This window comes from Hyperolius riggenbachi, chromosome 3, assembly GCF_040937935.1.
Source record: "Hyperolius riggenbachi isolate aHypRig1 chromosome 3, aHypRig1.pri, whole genome shotgun sequence".
NCBI lineage: Eukaryota > Metazoa > Chordata > Amphibia > Anura > Hyperoliidae > Hyperolius > Hyperolius riggenbachi.
Genome location: NC_090648.1, coordinates 438,053,152 through 438,069,550, shown reverse-complemented (window position 1 = coordinate 438,069,550; position 16,399 = coordinate 438,053,152). Strand labels below are relative to the sequence as shown.

General features: G+C 44.8%; 1 protein-coding gene across 1 annotated transcript in view; it reads left to right on the top strand.

The window, feature by feature from the left end:
- Positions 1-13,348, top strand: part of LOC137564196 (proteinase-activated receptor 3-like) — a 133,489-nt gene extending 120,141 nt beyond the window's left edge. The window contains exon 6 of the mRNA XM_068277708.1: positions 11,150-13,348. Coding sequence (XP_068133809.1) covers positions 11,150-12,162 — 1,013 coding nt within the window. The 3' untranslated portion in view covers positions 12,163-13,348. The remainder of the gene's footprint in view (positions 1-11,149) is intronic.
- The last annotated feature ends 3,051 nt before the right edge of the window (positions 13,349-16,399 follow it).

The following is a 16,399-nucleotide window of genomic DNA, read 5'->3' as shown; positions in this document are numbered from 1 at the left end:
GCAGTTTTTGCCCACCGCTGATGGTCACCTGGCTATTTTTTTTGCGTACGTTAAAAAGGGGCGCTGGGAAAAAAGGGCGCCGGGTTTTTAACGATAAGCATGGATAACGTTTAAACATGTATTGTACTGTATTTCGTTTAAAATTAATGTTTTATAAAGTTATAAATCATTAAATAATGTGCATTAAATCGGCAATTGTAAAAACGTTAATCTTTCGTTTAAATAGTGAAACGTATAATAACGTTTAAAAAAAAAAATTACTAAGTAACCCTCCCTGTACCTACCCCTAACCCCTAGACCCCCCTGTTGATGCCTAAACCTAAGACCCCCCCTGTTGGTGCCTAAGTAACCCTCCCTGTACCTACCCCTAACCCCTAGACCCCCCTGTTAGTGCCTAAACCTAAGACCCCCCTGTTGGTGCCTAAACCTAAGACCCCCCTGTTAGTGCCTAAACCTAAGACCCCCCTGTTGGTGCCTAAACCTAAGACCCCCCTGTTGGTGCCTAAACCTAAGACCCCCTGTTGGTGCCTAAACCTAAGACCCCCCTGTTGGTGCCTAAACCTAAGACCCCCCTTTTGGTGCCTAAACCTAAGACCCCCTGTTGGTGCCTAAACCTAATACCCCCCTGTTGGTGCCTAAACCTAAGACCCCCCTGTTGGTGCCTAAACCTAAGACCCCCCTGTTGGTTTTTTCGTTTAAAAATAATGTAAAAAAAAAAAATTGTACTGTTTTTCGTTTAAAAATAATGTTTGAAAAAAAATATTGTACTGTTTTTCGTTTAAAAATAATATTTAAAAATGTATAAATCATTAAATAATGTGTAATCATGAGAAGCAGTAATAAAACATTAAGTCTCCGGGCGCCGCTTTTAAAACGTTATTTTTCTCCAGCGCCCTTTTTTCCTATCGGGCGCCCATTAAACGATATTTATTATAGGAGTGAATGGCGGCGCCCGATTTGTCCATTAGCCTCAGGCGCCCGAATTTACTGTTACCATTTTTTTTTAATAAGATTAAGGAGGGTTAGCATCCAAAATAGACCTAAAGTCTCTCTAATTGGGAAATAAGCCAAAATACTGACAAATGACCGTATGCCGTTAGCCTAGGGTAAGGTTAATATGCCGTTAGCCTAGGGTAAGGGTAATAAAGAAAGTGAAAACACTTACATCCTAGGGCTTATACTTGTCTGTGGATAGCTGGAAAAATGGCAACTCCCCTTTTCTGTGCAATAGACTCTCTGTACACACAGTATACTCATCAGCTTCCTCTCGTCAGTTTGTTGCTTTGGGTTACTGTAAAAGTTGCTTTAGAAAGCCAAGAAACTCTAAACTACATCAGTGGACTTGCTGTAGTAACCTGTACCATTGAACTTTACGCTACTGGTCTCAGGCATAAATACGGACCACTAAGTATTATTTTTCCTTTTTATCCTTTTACTTTGATATTGTTTGTTATCTTGTTTTGTTTTGTTTGCTAGGTCTTTTCTGTATTGGTGCACAGATATGTTAATATCGCAAAACTCAACCCTATTCTCACACGAGCCCTCCCTCTATCGATGCCTTAGACCAGGGGTCGGGAACCTATGGCTCGCGAGCCATATATGGCTCTTTTCATGCCTGCGTATGGCTCTCTGGCTCGCTAAAAGACGTGTGACAGAGCGGCCAGAGAGCCTGTGTTTACTAATCTGCCCCGCCGTAATCTGCGCCGCGGCCCCGCCCCCCTCCTCCATGCCGGGTCTTTGTACTTATGTGTGCCTCTTTCATCGGCACCGCCTCCCGCGCCAGAATGCCTTTTCTGCCCGACCCAGATTGATGCTGGCGCTGCCTGTGAAAGTGATGTCACACGTTACGTGTGACACATCGGCGCAGCCAGCGGGAACTGAGGCAGCTTGGCGGGGGGAGGAGCCGACCCGACGACGTGCGACCCGGAGGCAGCCGCACCCATAGCTACTGCTTCGGAGCGCACTAGTGCACAAGCCAGCAGGAGCAGCAGCCGCCGCCGCCGCAGGAGCCGCCGCCGTAGGAGCCGCCGCCGTCACTCCAGGTCCAGGAGGTCACTCCAGTCTGGTAAGTTCATTTGTGGGGAAATCTTCTGCCAATGAGAGTTCATTTGTGGGGAAATCGTCTGCCAATGTGATAGGCATTTGTGGGGAAATCGTCTGCCAATGTGATAGGCATTTGTGCGGAAATCGTCTGCCAATGAGATTGCACTTGGGAAATTGTCTGCCAATGAGATTGCACTTGTGGGGAAATTGTCTGCCAATGAGATTGCATCTGCCAATGAGATTGCATTTGTGCGGAAATCGTCCATTAGCAACTGCATAACAACGTTATTAAAGAATGCAGACACTTATTGTACTTTAAAAGTGTTTGTTTTGCATAAAATGTACACATTACCTTGTATTTAGTTTTAAACATATTGTATGGCTCTCACAGAATTTCATTTTAAAATATGTCGAGTTTATGGCTCTCTCGGCCAAAAAGGTTCCCTACCCCTGCCTTAGACTAACAGAAACCCCTCCACTAGTGATGGGTCGTTCGCGAATTAGAGCCGGCTCTTTGAAGTGAACCAGAGGAGCCGATGCTCACTCTGAGAAGAGCCGATGCCTCAGCCGCCCCTTTTAGCTCTGTTTTGCTCCGTAATAAAGGGCGCTGAGGCATTCTGGGAGATGTAGTCCTCCTCTTGCAGCTTGTAGGAGTGTTTGGGGCGGAGCAGAGCAGGAGCAGGAGGGATTGCCTCAGTCAGAGAAGTAGTCTGGAGTTGGCAAGGAGACGGGGGCGGGGCTTTTAATCCGATTCTAAGTGGTGTCTAGTGATATTTAATTAAGAGCCGATTCAGAGCCGTAAGAGCCGGCTCTTTAATGGGAGCCGATTCAGACGAGCCGATTCTCTGAGAAGAGCCGGAATTCCCATCACTACCCTCCACCACCACCACACCCTAACCATCTTTCCCAGCAATGCCTGACCCCCAACACACACTCTTACCTAACCCCTCCCCCTCCAGGCCTAACCACCCCCACCCATCCCTAGCCCTAACAGAACCCTCCCGCCAACACGCCCTAACCAACCTCCCCAGCAATGCCTAACCACCCCCCCCCCCCCCTCCGCACACACACTCATGCCTAACCACCCCCCCCCCCACCCAGGCCTAACCCCAACTGCCCCCATAAATATCTGGCCCTAGAGAAGTTTGGTCGCCTGCTATTTGTAACTGCAGTTTAAATATCAGTCGGCCTTGGCACCCGTTATTTTATCAGGGATGTCCAGTGCCCAAATTTCCATTTGTAGCCATTATTAACATGGGCTCCCGAATTCCGTTTCTCCTTAGGTAGAACGTGTGCTCAAGAGAGCACATACATAAACGTACTTTTGCTTAAAAGTGCCTTTATTTAATATAAAACAAATAATCAAATCAAGTCCCATCATTTCAGGAGAATTTTCCACCTAATACTCCTGCCCAAGTGCCCATTTGAAGTTCCCAGAAATGAAACCCTGTGTGTGTTTCGTCTGCTTTTAGCAGAAGTATCGCTTGTTTCAACAGTAGAATTGATAGTGTTGCAGGATGTGATGAAATAATGTAAAATTGCAAGGACCTTCTCCCCTCCTTTCAGCTCTAATCTAGAAAGGTTACTGAGTTGTGCCTCTCTTTATATGGTATGCAGAGCTGGGGCTTTTGTTTAGTTGTTCCTGGATCTCTTCCCAGTGGAAACCTCTATTTACATACGTCTCTTTCAAACAAGTAAAATGATGCTTATTTATATGCAGTGCAACCTCAGTTCAGCTTATACATGAATTGGCAGACAAGAATAATGCTGAATTAAAGTGCAGCGCAAAATGTGTAAGCAAATGGGAATGAAGAGGTTTTAAAGTGACCTTGGCACGTTTTCATAACTAATAGGCTGAAATCTCATTTGTGAAGCAAGACTATTTGGGCTTTATTCAAAAAAGTTTTAGTGTGGCTCTGCAAAATAATAGGCCATACAGTTTGGCCTCACTCCCTGTAAAAACGTTTTAAAGCAGACCTGAACTCAGAACTTCCTCTCTGCTCTAAGGCCTCTTTTACACCAAGACGTTGCGTTTTAGGGGACGAAGGTCGCATAACGTGCCCCTAACGCAACGCATGGTGGTGTTGAAGTTGGACGTCAGATTGAGCTGCGTTATGCGGCTCTTGGTGCACCATTTAGTTCTATAATGGGAAGTCTGCATCTTTTCAATGATTCGGATGATTCGAATCGGATCATTGAAAAGACCCGGATCTTTGAACCGAATCTTTGAATCATTTTACTAGGGAAGCAGGAAGCAGGGGTGCAGCAGAGTGGGAGGTGCAGGAGAATGAGGGCACATTGAGGGTGCTAATGGGGAAGGGAGAGATGCATCAGGAAGATTGTGCTTGTGCACAGAAGCTGCAGTTCCTGTTTCTTCCAGGCATCCACTGTGAACCGAATCCTTCATTGTGATGATCCGGATGATTCGACTCACAACAAGGATCAAAGATCCGAATCGTTCATGATCTGGACAACACTACAGTGCAGTGAATAATAATTAGCCATGTGGGAACAATAGAGTACTACAGTGCAGTGAATAATAATTAGCCATGTAGGAACAATAGAGTACTCTCCCCTTACTGAGCATGTGCAAACAGTCTAACGCAGCTAAAACCACATATAACGCACAGCGTGCTGCACTTTCGTAGAACGTCCAACGTTACACTGTAACACAACGTGGGCACTGTGAACAGCCCATTGATTTTTCATTACTGTGAGTTGGGCTGCGTTACAGGCTGCTCTAACGTGTGCCTGTAACGTCCCACTGTGAAAGCAGCCTAAAAGATAAGCAACAGCATAATAGCCTTTAGAAAAAAAATGTTTCTCTGTTACAGCTGATACTAATCCTGCAATAAATCTGCAGTGTGTCTACTTCCTGCTTTCATGGAAGCAGACATAGGGTTAACATCCTGTGTTTACAAATTAGCTGCTCTATCGTGGGAGCCAGCTGACACAGCTGAGAGATCAAATTACAGTTGTGTTTAGTCACCGATGAGGGGGAATTAGACAGGCTAAACTCTCTAAATACACACAGTGTGCGTTTCTCTGTGTTTTCCTTCTGACCTGTGCAAGAGTTCAGGTCCACTGTAAGGGGTGCTGTCCGAGCTCTTACAGATGATAAATACTCAAACAATTGGTTAGACCAGCACACGCTTAATTATTTTTCTCTGATGAAACTTACCCAGCATCCAAAGAGCAGTGACAGACAATATGCCAGCTGGATATACTCAGGGGTCGAGTGGGGCGTGGACGGCGTCCACTTACTATTTCCCTAGGGTGGACGCCGTTTACGCTGGCTTGTGTGGAGGGAGCAGCGCAGTGGAAGGAGAGCTGTGAGCAGCGGTAGAGAAGGGGGCCATCTCCCCCCCTTCTCTCACCTCGGGGCTCTCCTTCCCTCGCTCTACCCTCCACAAGTAATGTGCGGGCAGCCGGCAGCGGGCGGGACTTACCTCTCCTCGTTCCGGTGCCGGATCTGTGTGCCGCTGCTCTGGTCTGAACCAGACCAGACTTGCGGCATGCAGATCCGGTGTTCCGACAACAAGGAGAGGTAAGTCCCGCCCACTGCCGGCTGCCCGCACATTACTTGTGGAGGGGAGAGCGAGGGAAGGAGAGCCCCGAGGTGAGAGAAGGGGGGGGGAGATGGCCCCCGCTTCTCCATCGCTGCTCACAGCTCTTCGTCTTCTCTGCGCTGCTCCCCTCCTGCTGGGGGGACACCTGGCTACCTATTCTGGCACATATACCCCCTGACTACATATACTGGGGACATATACCCCCTGACTACATATACTGGGCACATATACCCCCTGGCTACATATACTGGGGACATATACCCCCTGACTATATATACTGGGCACATATACCCCCTGGCTACATATACTGGGCACATATACAATATACCCCCTGGCTACATATACTGGGGACATATACCCCCTGGCTACATATACTGGACACATATACCCCCTGTCTACATATACTGGGCACATATACCCCCTGACTACATATACTGGGCACATATACCCCCTGGCTACATATACTGGGCACATAAACCGAATGACTACATATACTGGGCACATACCACCTGACTACATATACTGGGGACATATACCCCCTGACTACATATACTGGGCACATATACCCCCTGGCTACATATACTGGGCACATATACCCCCTGACTACATATACTGGGCACATATACCCCCTGGCTACATATACTGGGCACATATCCCCCTGACTACATATACTGGGGACATATACCCCCTGACTACATATACTGGGCACATATACCCGCTGGCTACATATACTGGGGACATATACCCCCTGACTACATATACTGGGCACATATACTCCCTGGCTACATATACTGGGCTCATTTACCCCCTGGCTACATATACTGGGGACATATACCCCCTGGCTACATATACTGGGCACATATACCCCCTGGCTACATATACTGGGCACATATACCCCCTGACTACATATACTGGGCACATATACCCCCTGGCTACATATACTGGGCACATGAACCCCCTGACTACATATACTGGGCACATATACCCCCTGACTACATATACTGGGGACATATACCCCCTGGCTACATATACTGGACACATATACCCCCTGGCTACATATACTGGAGACATATACCCCTGACTACATATACTGGGCACATACACCCCCTGGCTACATATACTGGGCACATATACCCCCTGACTACATATACTGGGCACATATACCCCCTGGCTACATATAATGGGCACATATCCCCCTGACTACATGCTACTGGGGACATATACCCCCTGACTACATATACTGGGCACATATACCCGCTGGCTACATATACTGGGCACATATCCCCCTGGCTACATATACTGGGCACATATACCCCTGGCTACATATACTGAGACATATACCCCTGACTACATATACTGGGCACGTATACCCCTGGCTACATATACTGGGCCCGTATACCCCTGGCTACATATACTGGGCACGTATACCCCTGGCTACATATACTGGGGACATATACCCCTGGCTACATATACTAGGCACATATACCTCTGGCTACATGTACTGGGGACTACTATACTTATGGCTACTTATACTGGGGACACCTATAGACCTGGCTACCTATGCTGGGGGTACCTATTTTGGGGGAACTGCTGTCAGATTATCTGCATTTTTGTGGAACCGCTGTTATGTATTTTGGGAAACTGGCTGCCAGATTATGTGTATGTTAGGGGAACGGCTGCTGCCAGATTACGTGTATTTTGGGGAACAGCTGCCAGATTATGTGTATGTTACGGGAACGGCTGCTGCCAGATTATGCGTATTTTGGGGAAATGCTGCCAGATTGTGTATGTTTGGGGGACCACTGCTGCCAGATTATATGTATTTTGGGTGTTCCGCTGCCAGGTTTCGCATATTTTGCGGAACTGCTTCCAAATTGTGTATGTTGGGGGAACTGCTGCTGCCACATTATCAATTTTGGGGGAACCACTGCCATATTATCTGTATTTTGGAGGAACTTCTACCAGATTATGTGTCTTTTTGGTGAAAAGCTGTCAGATTACATCTATTTTGGGGGGGATACACTACGGCAGAGCTCAAACTTCCCCGGCAGACCTTTTCCTTTTACATCACTGCTAAGGTCATGTCTATTTGGCCCCACCCATGACCACGCCCACAGTATGCTTGACCATGCCCATTTTTTGGCACGCCGCGCGTGGGTTTTCTAGGTGAGTCCACTCACTTCTTTTCCCAGGACTAGACCCCTGGATATACTGTACCTTGCGAGTTTAAAATCCAAAATTCATATATTATTATTTATTGAATTTATAAACTGCCAACATATTATGCAGCACTGCACAAAAGATATGTAGGGTAAACATACAAAGTAACGAAACAAAAAAAAAAAAAGATCATGCAAATGTCTTAGGTAACAGTCAGTAGTTCAAAGTCTCTAATAAAAATAGTCTGCTTTAGTCCTTGGTGTGACTTGCCTTCTTAAAACAGAAGGAATAATTCAGCTTTAATCTCTTGAGGACCACAGTGTTAATCCCCCCCCCCCCCCCCCTCTTAAAGACCAGGCCATTTTTTGTAAACTAGGCCACTGCAGCTTTAAGGCCAAGCTGCAGGGCCGCACAACACAGCACACAAGGGATTTACCCCCCCCCCCCCCTTCACCTTTTCTCCCCACCAACAGAGCTTTCTGCTGGTGGGGTCTGATCGCTCCCCCAGTGTTTGTTTGTGTTTGAATAAATATTTATGTTATTATTTTTTAAATAAGTGTGTAATTTTTTATTTTTTTTTTGTCCCCAGCCCGCCACCCAATCTCTGTGATCAGCTGTCTTAGGCTTCAGCCTATGACAGATGATCACCCCTGAGCCTCTGGTGGGGACACAAAGTGCTAGCTGCGTGCAGCAAAAAAAAAAAAATTACGCAAATCGGCCCAGCAGGGCCTGAGAAAACCTCCTGCGCGGTTACCCACAATGCACCTCTACTGAATATGCAAATTATCTCTTTATGCCCCTGTAGGCGAGCATGAAAAGGTGAGTCTTGAGGCTCATTTGAAGGAAGTAAAGGTGAGGGCAAGTCTGATGGCTGATGATAATGAGTTCCAGAGAGTGGTAGCAGCCCTAGTAAAGTCCTGCAATCGGGCGTGGGAGAAATGCACGGTGCGAACAGGCACAGGTCTTGCACTGTAATAGTGCACTGTTAATGGCTTGACAACAGATTTCTATTAGTCCACAACAGCATAAGGCCTTAGTAACACATGCAACTAATCATCATTATGCCTTTGTGAAGCTGCTTGCTGCAACTTGTTGTGTCCTCCCTTCTATGCCATTGCTGGACTCACATGATGTATGGACAAATATGAATTTTGGACACTAAACTTGTGAGGTATATCCAGCTGGCATATAGCCTGTCACTGATTTTTGGGTGTTTTTCAGAATGAGGTTCATCAGAGACAAATTGAAGTATGTGCAGGTCCTACCAATTGTTTGTCTTGCTTAGATGGACATTTAGGGCTGGTGCACACCGAGCGGCTTTTTCAGCGTTTCTGCAGCCGCTTGCGGCTGCGGATCCGCTTGGTCAATGTATCTCAATGGGGTGGTGCACACCAGAGCGGGAGGCGTTTTTGCAGAAACGCATACTCCCGGGGTGAGGCATTTTTTGGATTTCGGATGCGTTTCTGCCTCAATGTTAAGTATAGGAAAAACGCAAACCACTCTGAAAAACGCCTGTTCAGAGTGATTTTGCCGGCGTTTTTGTTACAGAAGCTGTTTAGTAACAGCTTTACTGTAACAATATATGAAATGTACTATACTGAAATCCGCTGCAGCAATCCGCAAAACGCTAGCAAAACGCCATAGAAAAATAAGAAAAAGCGTTTTAAAATCTGCTAGCATTTTGCGGATCTGCTAGCGGTTTTTGGTGTGCACCAGGCCAAAGAGATGATTTGCATATTCAGCAGTGAAGCACCATGGGAGAACTTCATTGCTCACATCAAGCTGAATAATTGCAAATACCTTGTGTTTTTAAAAGAGAGGGATAAAGGGGCGACCATGTTTATTTTCTTTTAAACAATACCAGTTGCCTGGCTGTCCTGCTGATCTTTCAGGCATCAGTGGTGTCTGAATCACACACCCGAAAACAAGCATGCAGCTAATCTTGTCAGGGTTTTGTCAGAAACAGCTGATCTGCGGCATGCTTGTTCAGGGTCTATGGCTAAAGGTATTAGAGGCAGAGAATCAGCGGTAAAGCCAGGCGATGTGTTTAAAAGGAGTTAAATACGGCAGCCTCCATATCCCTTTCCCTTCAGGTGTCCTTTAAGAGGGCAAATTTATATTTAGTATAGCTTATTTTTTAGAGGGATTTTAAGCTCCTTATAGTATCTTAGTGGCTCTGGGTCAACATGAGCTTTCAGGGCACTCTATAAGCTAACATATTGTATAAATTATATACGATACCTTTCTTGTACTAATAATACAGCTCGTGTTTGTATATAAACTTACAAGGGCATGCCCCTCTTACCATACTGGTTCTGCCTAAACTGGTACATGCATTGTTTATGCATGTGTTCATATACCTGTATTATTAGATCATAGATGTTATTCATGTAATAGAGATTAACTGTTAATACATTTTCCCCAGTGTTGTCTATATTGTGCTGTATATATTGCTATGGAAGATGATAGGCCAATAAAAAAATATATATATATATTAATAATAACTCTCCATAATTTGATAAGGCCAAATAAAATGGAATAAAATCTGGGTTCTACAAGAGAGATTGGAGGTAATTGACATCTAAAACTATAATGTACTAGTTTAGCAAAAATTACTTAAAGGGGAACTGAAGTAAGAGGTATACGGAGGCTGCCATATTTATTTCCTTTTAATCAATACCAGTTGCCTGGCAGCCCTGCTGGTCTATTTCTCTGCAGTAGTATCTGAATAACACAAAAAACTAGCATGCAGCTAGTCTTGTCAGATCTGACTTTAAAGTCTGAAACACCTGATCTGCTGCATGCTTGTTCAGGGGCTATGGCTAATAGTATTAGAGGCAGAGGATCAGCAGGGTTGCCAGGCAACTGGTATTGCTTAAAAGGAAATAAACATGGCAGCCTCCATATACCTTTCTCTTTAGTTCCCCTTTAAAGGACAACTGATGTGACATGTGACATGATGAGATAGACATGTGTATGTACAGTGGCATGCCCTTTACTTTTTTTTCTTTTCTCCTCCAATCGCCGAGTCACCTCAGCCTTGCTTGTAAACACAAGTGAGCAGGGTATCGTGTTTCAGATAAGCAGCTAGGCAGGGAATTAAATGGAAGAGGAGGAATATACTGTATTATAGATAAAAAGAACCCCCAGCATGCAACTGTTTGGCACTGACTACTAAAGGGCCAGTGCTCCTAAGGTATGTGATAACTCCTAATCATAACAGCATAAAAAGTTTTGAAAGTTTTGAATGCAGGATTAGCATCTTTATCACTTAACACACTCAGACCAGTTGCTGTTGAAATTTAATTTTTATGGTGACAATCCCGCTTTAACAAGGCTTTAATAAGTTGGCTGATTTTATTCTTCTGTGTTTGCAGCTACAAAAGGAAGAATTTATCGCCCAGATAACTGCACTTCCTCTATACTAGACAGAAACATTCAGGATGCTCTAAGTTCTCCCATTACTGTTTCCATTATTCCAACATTCTATCTGGTCGTGTTCCTCATCGGTCTTCCGGCAAATGGAATTGCCTTCTGGGTACTTCTTTCTAAAGCCAAGAAGATGCCATCTACCCTTCTGCTGATTAACCTGGCAGCTGCAGACCTGCTATTCATGTTGGCATTGCCCTTCAAGATTGCGTACCATTTTCTTGGAAATAACTGGATTTTTGGAGAGAACATGTGCCGAGCTGTCACCGCTGTATTCTATGGAAACATGTACTGCTCGGTTTTCTTTCTCACGGCCATCAGCATCGACCGACACATTGCCCTGGTCCACCCATTCCAGGCCAGAAGTTTGCGAAGTTGGAGAAGTTTCCTGGTTGTTTCTGTTGGAATCTGGTTGGTGGTCATCGGTGGTGTCTCCATATTCCTCATCGTTCCTCAGACAAAAACATTTAAGGAACCAGATATCACAACCTGTCATGAAGTCCTGGCAGTGTGCTGTGATTATACCTGGTACACCAAATATTTCATTGGACTATTTATTGCAGGATTTGCCATTCCTTTGGTTGTTATCTTGCTTAGCTACATACCGATACTGGTGACCTTGGCAAAAAACAAAGAGTCTCATAGCCAGGTGATAAGGTTGCTCATCTTGGTGGTTATCATATTCATTATCTGTTTTACACCTAGTAATGTTTTGCTTGTTCTTCACTACTTGGAGACAACCTGGGAATCCCACAACAACCTGTACTTCTGGTACACGCTGGCATTATCCTTCACTTCATTCAACAGTTGCATTGACCCTTTTATCTACTATTACATGTCAGAGGACTTTCGTACAATGGTAAGAAAGACACTACAGTGGAACAGCAATGGAAATAGTGAGTCAGTGGAGTGCACTAAAAGGACTAAACTATCATCGGAGATGGCCAGAATAAGTGCATAAACATTAACTCTGCAATAGGGGGTTTAGTTTTTATGAAATCATGCTGACAATATGCAATATTTTGTATAAACATGTTTATCATTTCTGTACAATTATGTGTGTTTTTTTTATTTAAGTAAGAGCTAAACATGATGCCATATGGTGGCAAGGTGGAGGTATACAGAGGGGTGTACCGTTTATGATGGAGTAATTGGTTCTGTCCTCTTGAAATCAGTCAATGCAGTGGTAGGTCTGGAGTGGCACACCTCACCAATTGCAAAGGTGGGTGCATAACCTGGGTGTCAAGCCAAACCTGTAAAGTAATAGGAAAGTCCAAGAGTGGTTTGCACACCGTTTGATAATGCTGAAGTGTTTTATTCTTCAAGGCATAAGTCAACACGATAATTGACAATTTTTTCGGGACCACGGAGGGTCCCCTTCATCAGCTAGTGCAGACAATACAACCATAAACCACAGTGCATAACATTTAAGTACAATGGAATCAAAGAGGCCGCCCATGGCAATTAGCATAAACATTGCTTGAACAGGAGATCAAAAGATATATATGATACAATAAAAAAGTATGCTGGCTCACTGAGCCATGACAACATACCAGAGCTCCGTAAGGTGGTGGACAATAGATCTCTGGTATGTTTTCATGGCTTAGCGAGCCAGAAATTCGCATGCATTTTCTGCACACAGATTCGCATAGCAATGCATTTCACTGGGCCTGTTTCCACTTTATCCAGAATTTGCATACAGAAAAAAATCTGGACATCAGCACTACAAAATTTTGGATGCCACTTGTCATTTCCTTGTGCGTTTCCGCATTCATATTCTTTGTGCGATTTCGTCTATGTCAATAGAGACTAAATAAATTCCCCAAAAAACTACGTATTTGCATGCAAAAAAAATAGACGTCTGCGATTACGCGTCCCGAGAATAGCGTGTGAATTTGCATGCTTGTTGTGGAAACGAACCTCTTGTCAGTGGTAAGAGAGAGTAAAGAGGGATACTGCTTTGTCTATATCGGCAACTGTTTTGACAGATAGGGAGATATCAGATATTGCAAATAGTATTTCTGAGAATTTTGTGAAACATATAAGTTAAGTATTTTATTCTATTGTTTTTACATGTATGTCCACGTGGGAAACAATGTCAAAATGTTCATGAAACTCTATCAGTTATCATATATAATGGAAATAAAAGTAAGATCAATATCAATCTCTCAGCTAGTTGTTTTTGTCTCGCTTGCAATAGATATAAGCGTATGAAATATTACGTCGATAAGTCAAAGTTAGTATAAGTGAAGGCTTCTACCAGCTACTGCCATGATCCAGTGGAAAAGTTATAACTGCTGTAAACAACATCTAAATAGGTAATTTTGTGTTAACCTACTGAATGTCTTGTCTCACACATTTAGAAAACAGAAACAGATGCTTCTTGACCTGCTCACGTCCCACCCCCAAACTCCACCGAAGCCACGCCCACACTCCAGCCCTGACAGCGACATTCATTTTAAACAAAGTGTGACTGTTGCCATTTTTTTTTAACAATAACTTTATTGTTTTTAACCCTTTAGCAGCCAATTTATTTAGAGGCTTGCAAGTGCTCCAGGCCAATTTATTTTAGCACATTTTTAAATTTCTTCTTTGTTATATTTCCTAGCTTCTAATTAGTACTGCTGTAGTGTGTATGTATGGCCACTTGTCAATAGGGGGCGGTGTGAGACAATAATAGAGGACTTCTGTGTTCAGTTTTGGTATCTTATGTTAGCAGGGAGAGACCAAAGCATTCCAAGATAACAACAGCACAACCAGTTATGCCGACTAGGGATGGCCCTGTCTAGGAGAACTCATGGAGAAGCATGTGATCAGTTTGATCAGCTGATAGATTTTTAAGGCTCTGATTTGCTGGTCTTGATCATGTGTTAAACCAGGAAGTCATCACAGCAAATCAGAACCTTACAAATCTATCAGCTGACCAAACTGATCACATGCTTCTCCATAAGGTCTCCTAGGCAGGGCCATCCCTTTTGCCGACAGAGGTCAAGAACAGTGCACTTATCTCAAACTAGATAACTCTACTGAAGCTGCTAACAGGTTAAATATACAAGAAAACCACATAGGACTGTCTGGCAGGGGTGCAGCTAAGGTTTTTGTGGCCCCAAGCGGACTGTAGGAAGTGGCCCTATCCGCGACGAAAAATGGGCGTGGCTATCCCGCATAAGTGGGCGTGGCAATGACATGTGGGTGGAGCTGGAGGGCGGATTGGGGCGGGGCTGTTTGCGGGGAAAATGGATGTGGGGGTGATTGAGGCGCGCGAAAGATGGATTTGGCCATGACATTGTATGGGCGGAGCCTAACCGTAGCACAGCAAATATAGCCAACTATGACCATTAAATAATAAATGCAGCAACAGTTACCTAAGACACCAGAAAATAAAAACGCAATTTGTGCAACATTTCAGCAGAAAAAAAATGCAATTTGTGCAACATTTCAACAGAAAAACAGAATTTGGGCCACATTTCAGCAGAAATCAAACGCAATTTGGGCCACATTTCAGCAGAAATGAAACGCAATTGGGCCACATTTCAGCAGAAATCAAACGCAATTTGGGCACATTTTCAGCAGAAATCAAAAGCAATTATGGCACATTTTCAGCAGAAATCAAACGCAATTAGGGCCACATTTCAGCAGAAATCAAACGCAATTTGGGCACATTTTCAGCAGAAATCAAACGCAATTAGGGCACATTTTCTGCAGAAATCAAATGCAATTAGGGCACAGTTCAGCAGAAATCAAACACTATTAGGGCACAGTTCAGCAGAAATCAAACACTATTAGGGCACAGTTCAGCAGAAATCAAACACTATTAGGGCACAGTTCAGCAGAAATCAAACACTATTAGGGCACAGTTCAGCAGAAATCAAACACAATTTAGGCACAGTTCAGCAGAAATCAAACGCAATTAGGGCCACATTTCAGCAGAAATCAAACGCAATTTGGGCACATTTTCAGCAGAAATCAAACGCAATTAGGGCACATTTTCTGCAGAAATCAAATGCAATTAGGGCACAGTTCAGCAGAAATCAAACACTATTAGGGCACAGTTCAGCAGAAATCAAACACTATTAGGGCACAGTTCAGCAGAAATCAAACACTATTAGGGCACAGTTCAGCAGAAATCAAACACTATTAGGGCACAGTTCAGCAGAAATCAAACGCAATTAGGGCACATTTTCAGAGCTGCAAAAAGAAAAGAATGTACTCACCTGGCACTGGCAGAAGTCTTCTCTCCCCATCTCCTCTCCTGGCCGGCTCCTCAGGCGCGCAGTTCCCACGGAGCTCCCTCCTCCAATCTCCCGCGCTGATTGAATCAGGGCTACGGGAAGATGGCCACCCGAAGCCCTGTACTGGAGACATAGTCTCCAGAGCAGGGCTTCGGCGGCGGCCATCTTCCCGTAGCCCTGCCCTACTCTGCTCTGCCAGCCCCGCGGGGCTGCGGGAAAACAGTGACATCACGCCGACGTCACTGAGCCGCCGAGGCCCCTACGATCTTGAGGCCCCAAGCGACCGCTTGGTTCGCTTTATGCCTCGCGGCGCCCCTGCTGTCTGGCAATACCTGCACACTTGCACTGTAATTTTGTGCTCAGTAGCCCAGGCCGGGAGTGTTATGTGTATGAATACTTGACAAGTGCTGTTCGTGCACTAGCATCATTTTTTAAATATCCATATCTAGCACTTTCTAGAACTGCTGTGCACATCCGGGCAGGAGTACAAAATTACAGGGAGCGCAAGTGGACAGAGCATGCGCTACTTCTATGTTGAACGGGGAGTTGAGCTGCACATTGGAGGAGAGGACTTTCAAAACATTGACCGCTAGTCAGGGTGTTGGACAGAATGCTGGGGGGAGGGGGGGGGAGTGCACTTTGGGTGCTGCAAAGTACAAATCCACCCTAGTTAGACTATTGTTATTTTAATGAGGTTCATGCAGTGGGGCACCTCCGGTTTGTCCTCCCTTCTCCATAGAACAGAACAGGCTGTTCAACAGATAGTTAGGTGGTATGTCTGTACAGAAATAACCTGAAATTATTACAAGTGCCATTAAAGGGAAGGTCCGAGCAACCTAAAAATAAAAAATCCACTTACCTCTGGCTTCCTCCAGCCCCTGGCAGCTGTCCTGTGCCCTCGCCGTAGCTCCGGTGGCTCCCGGTCCCCTCCGGTGGATAAGCCAACCTTGCCAGTTCGGCTTCTTC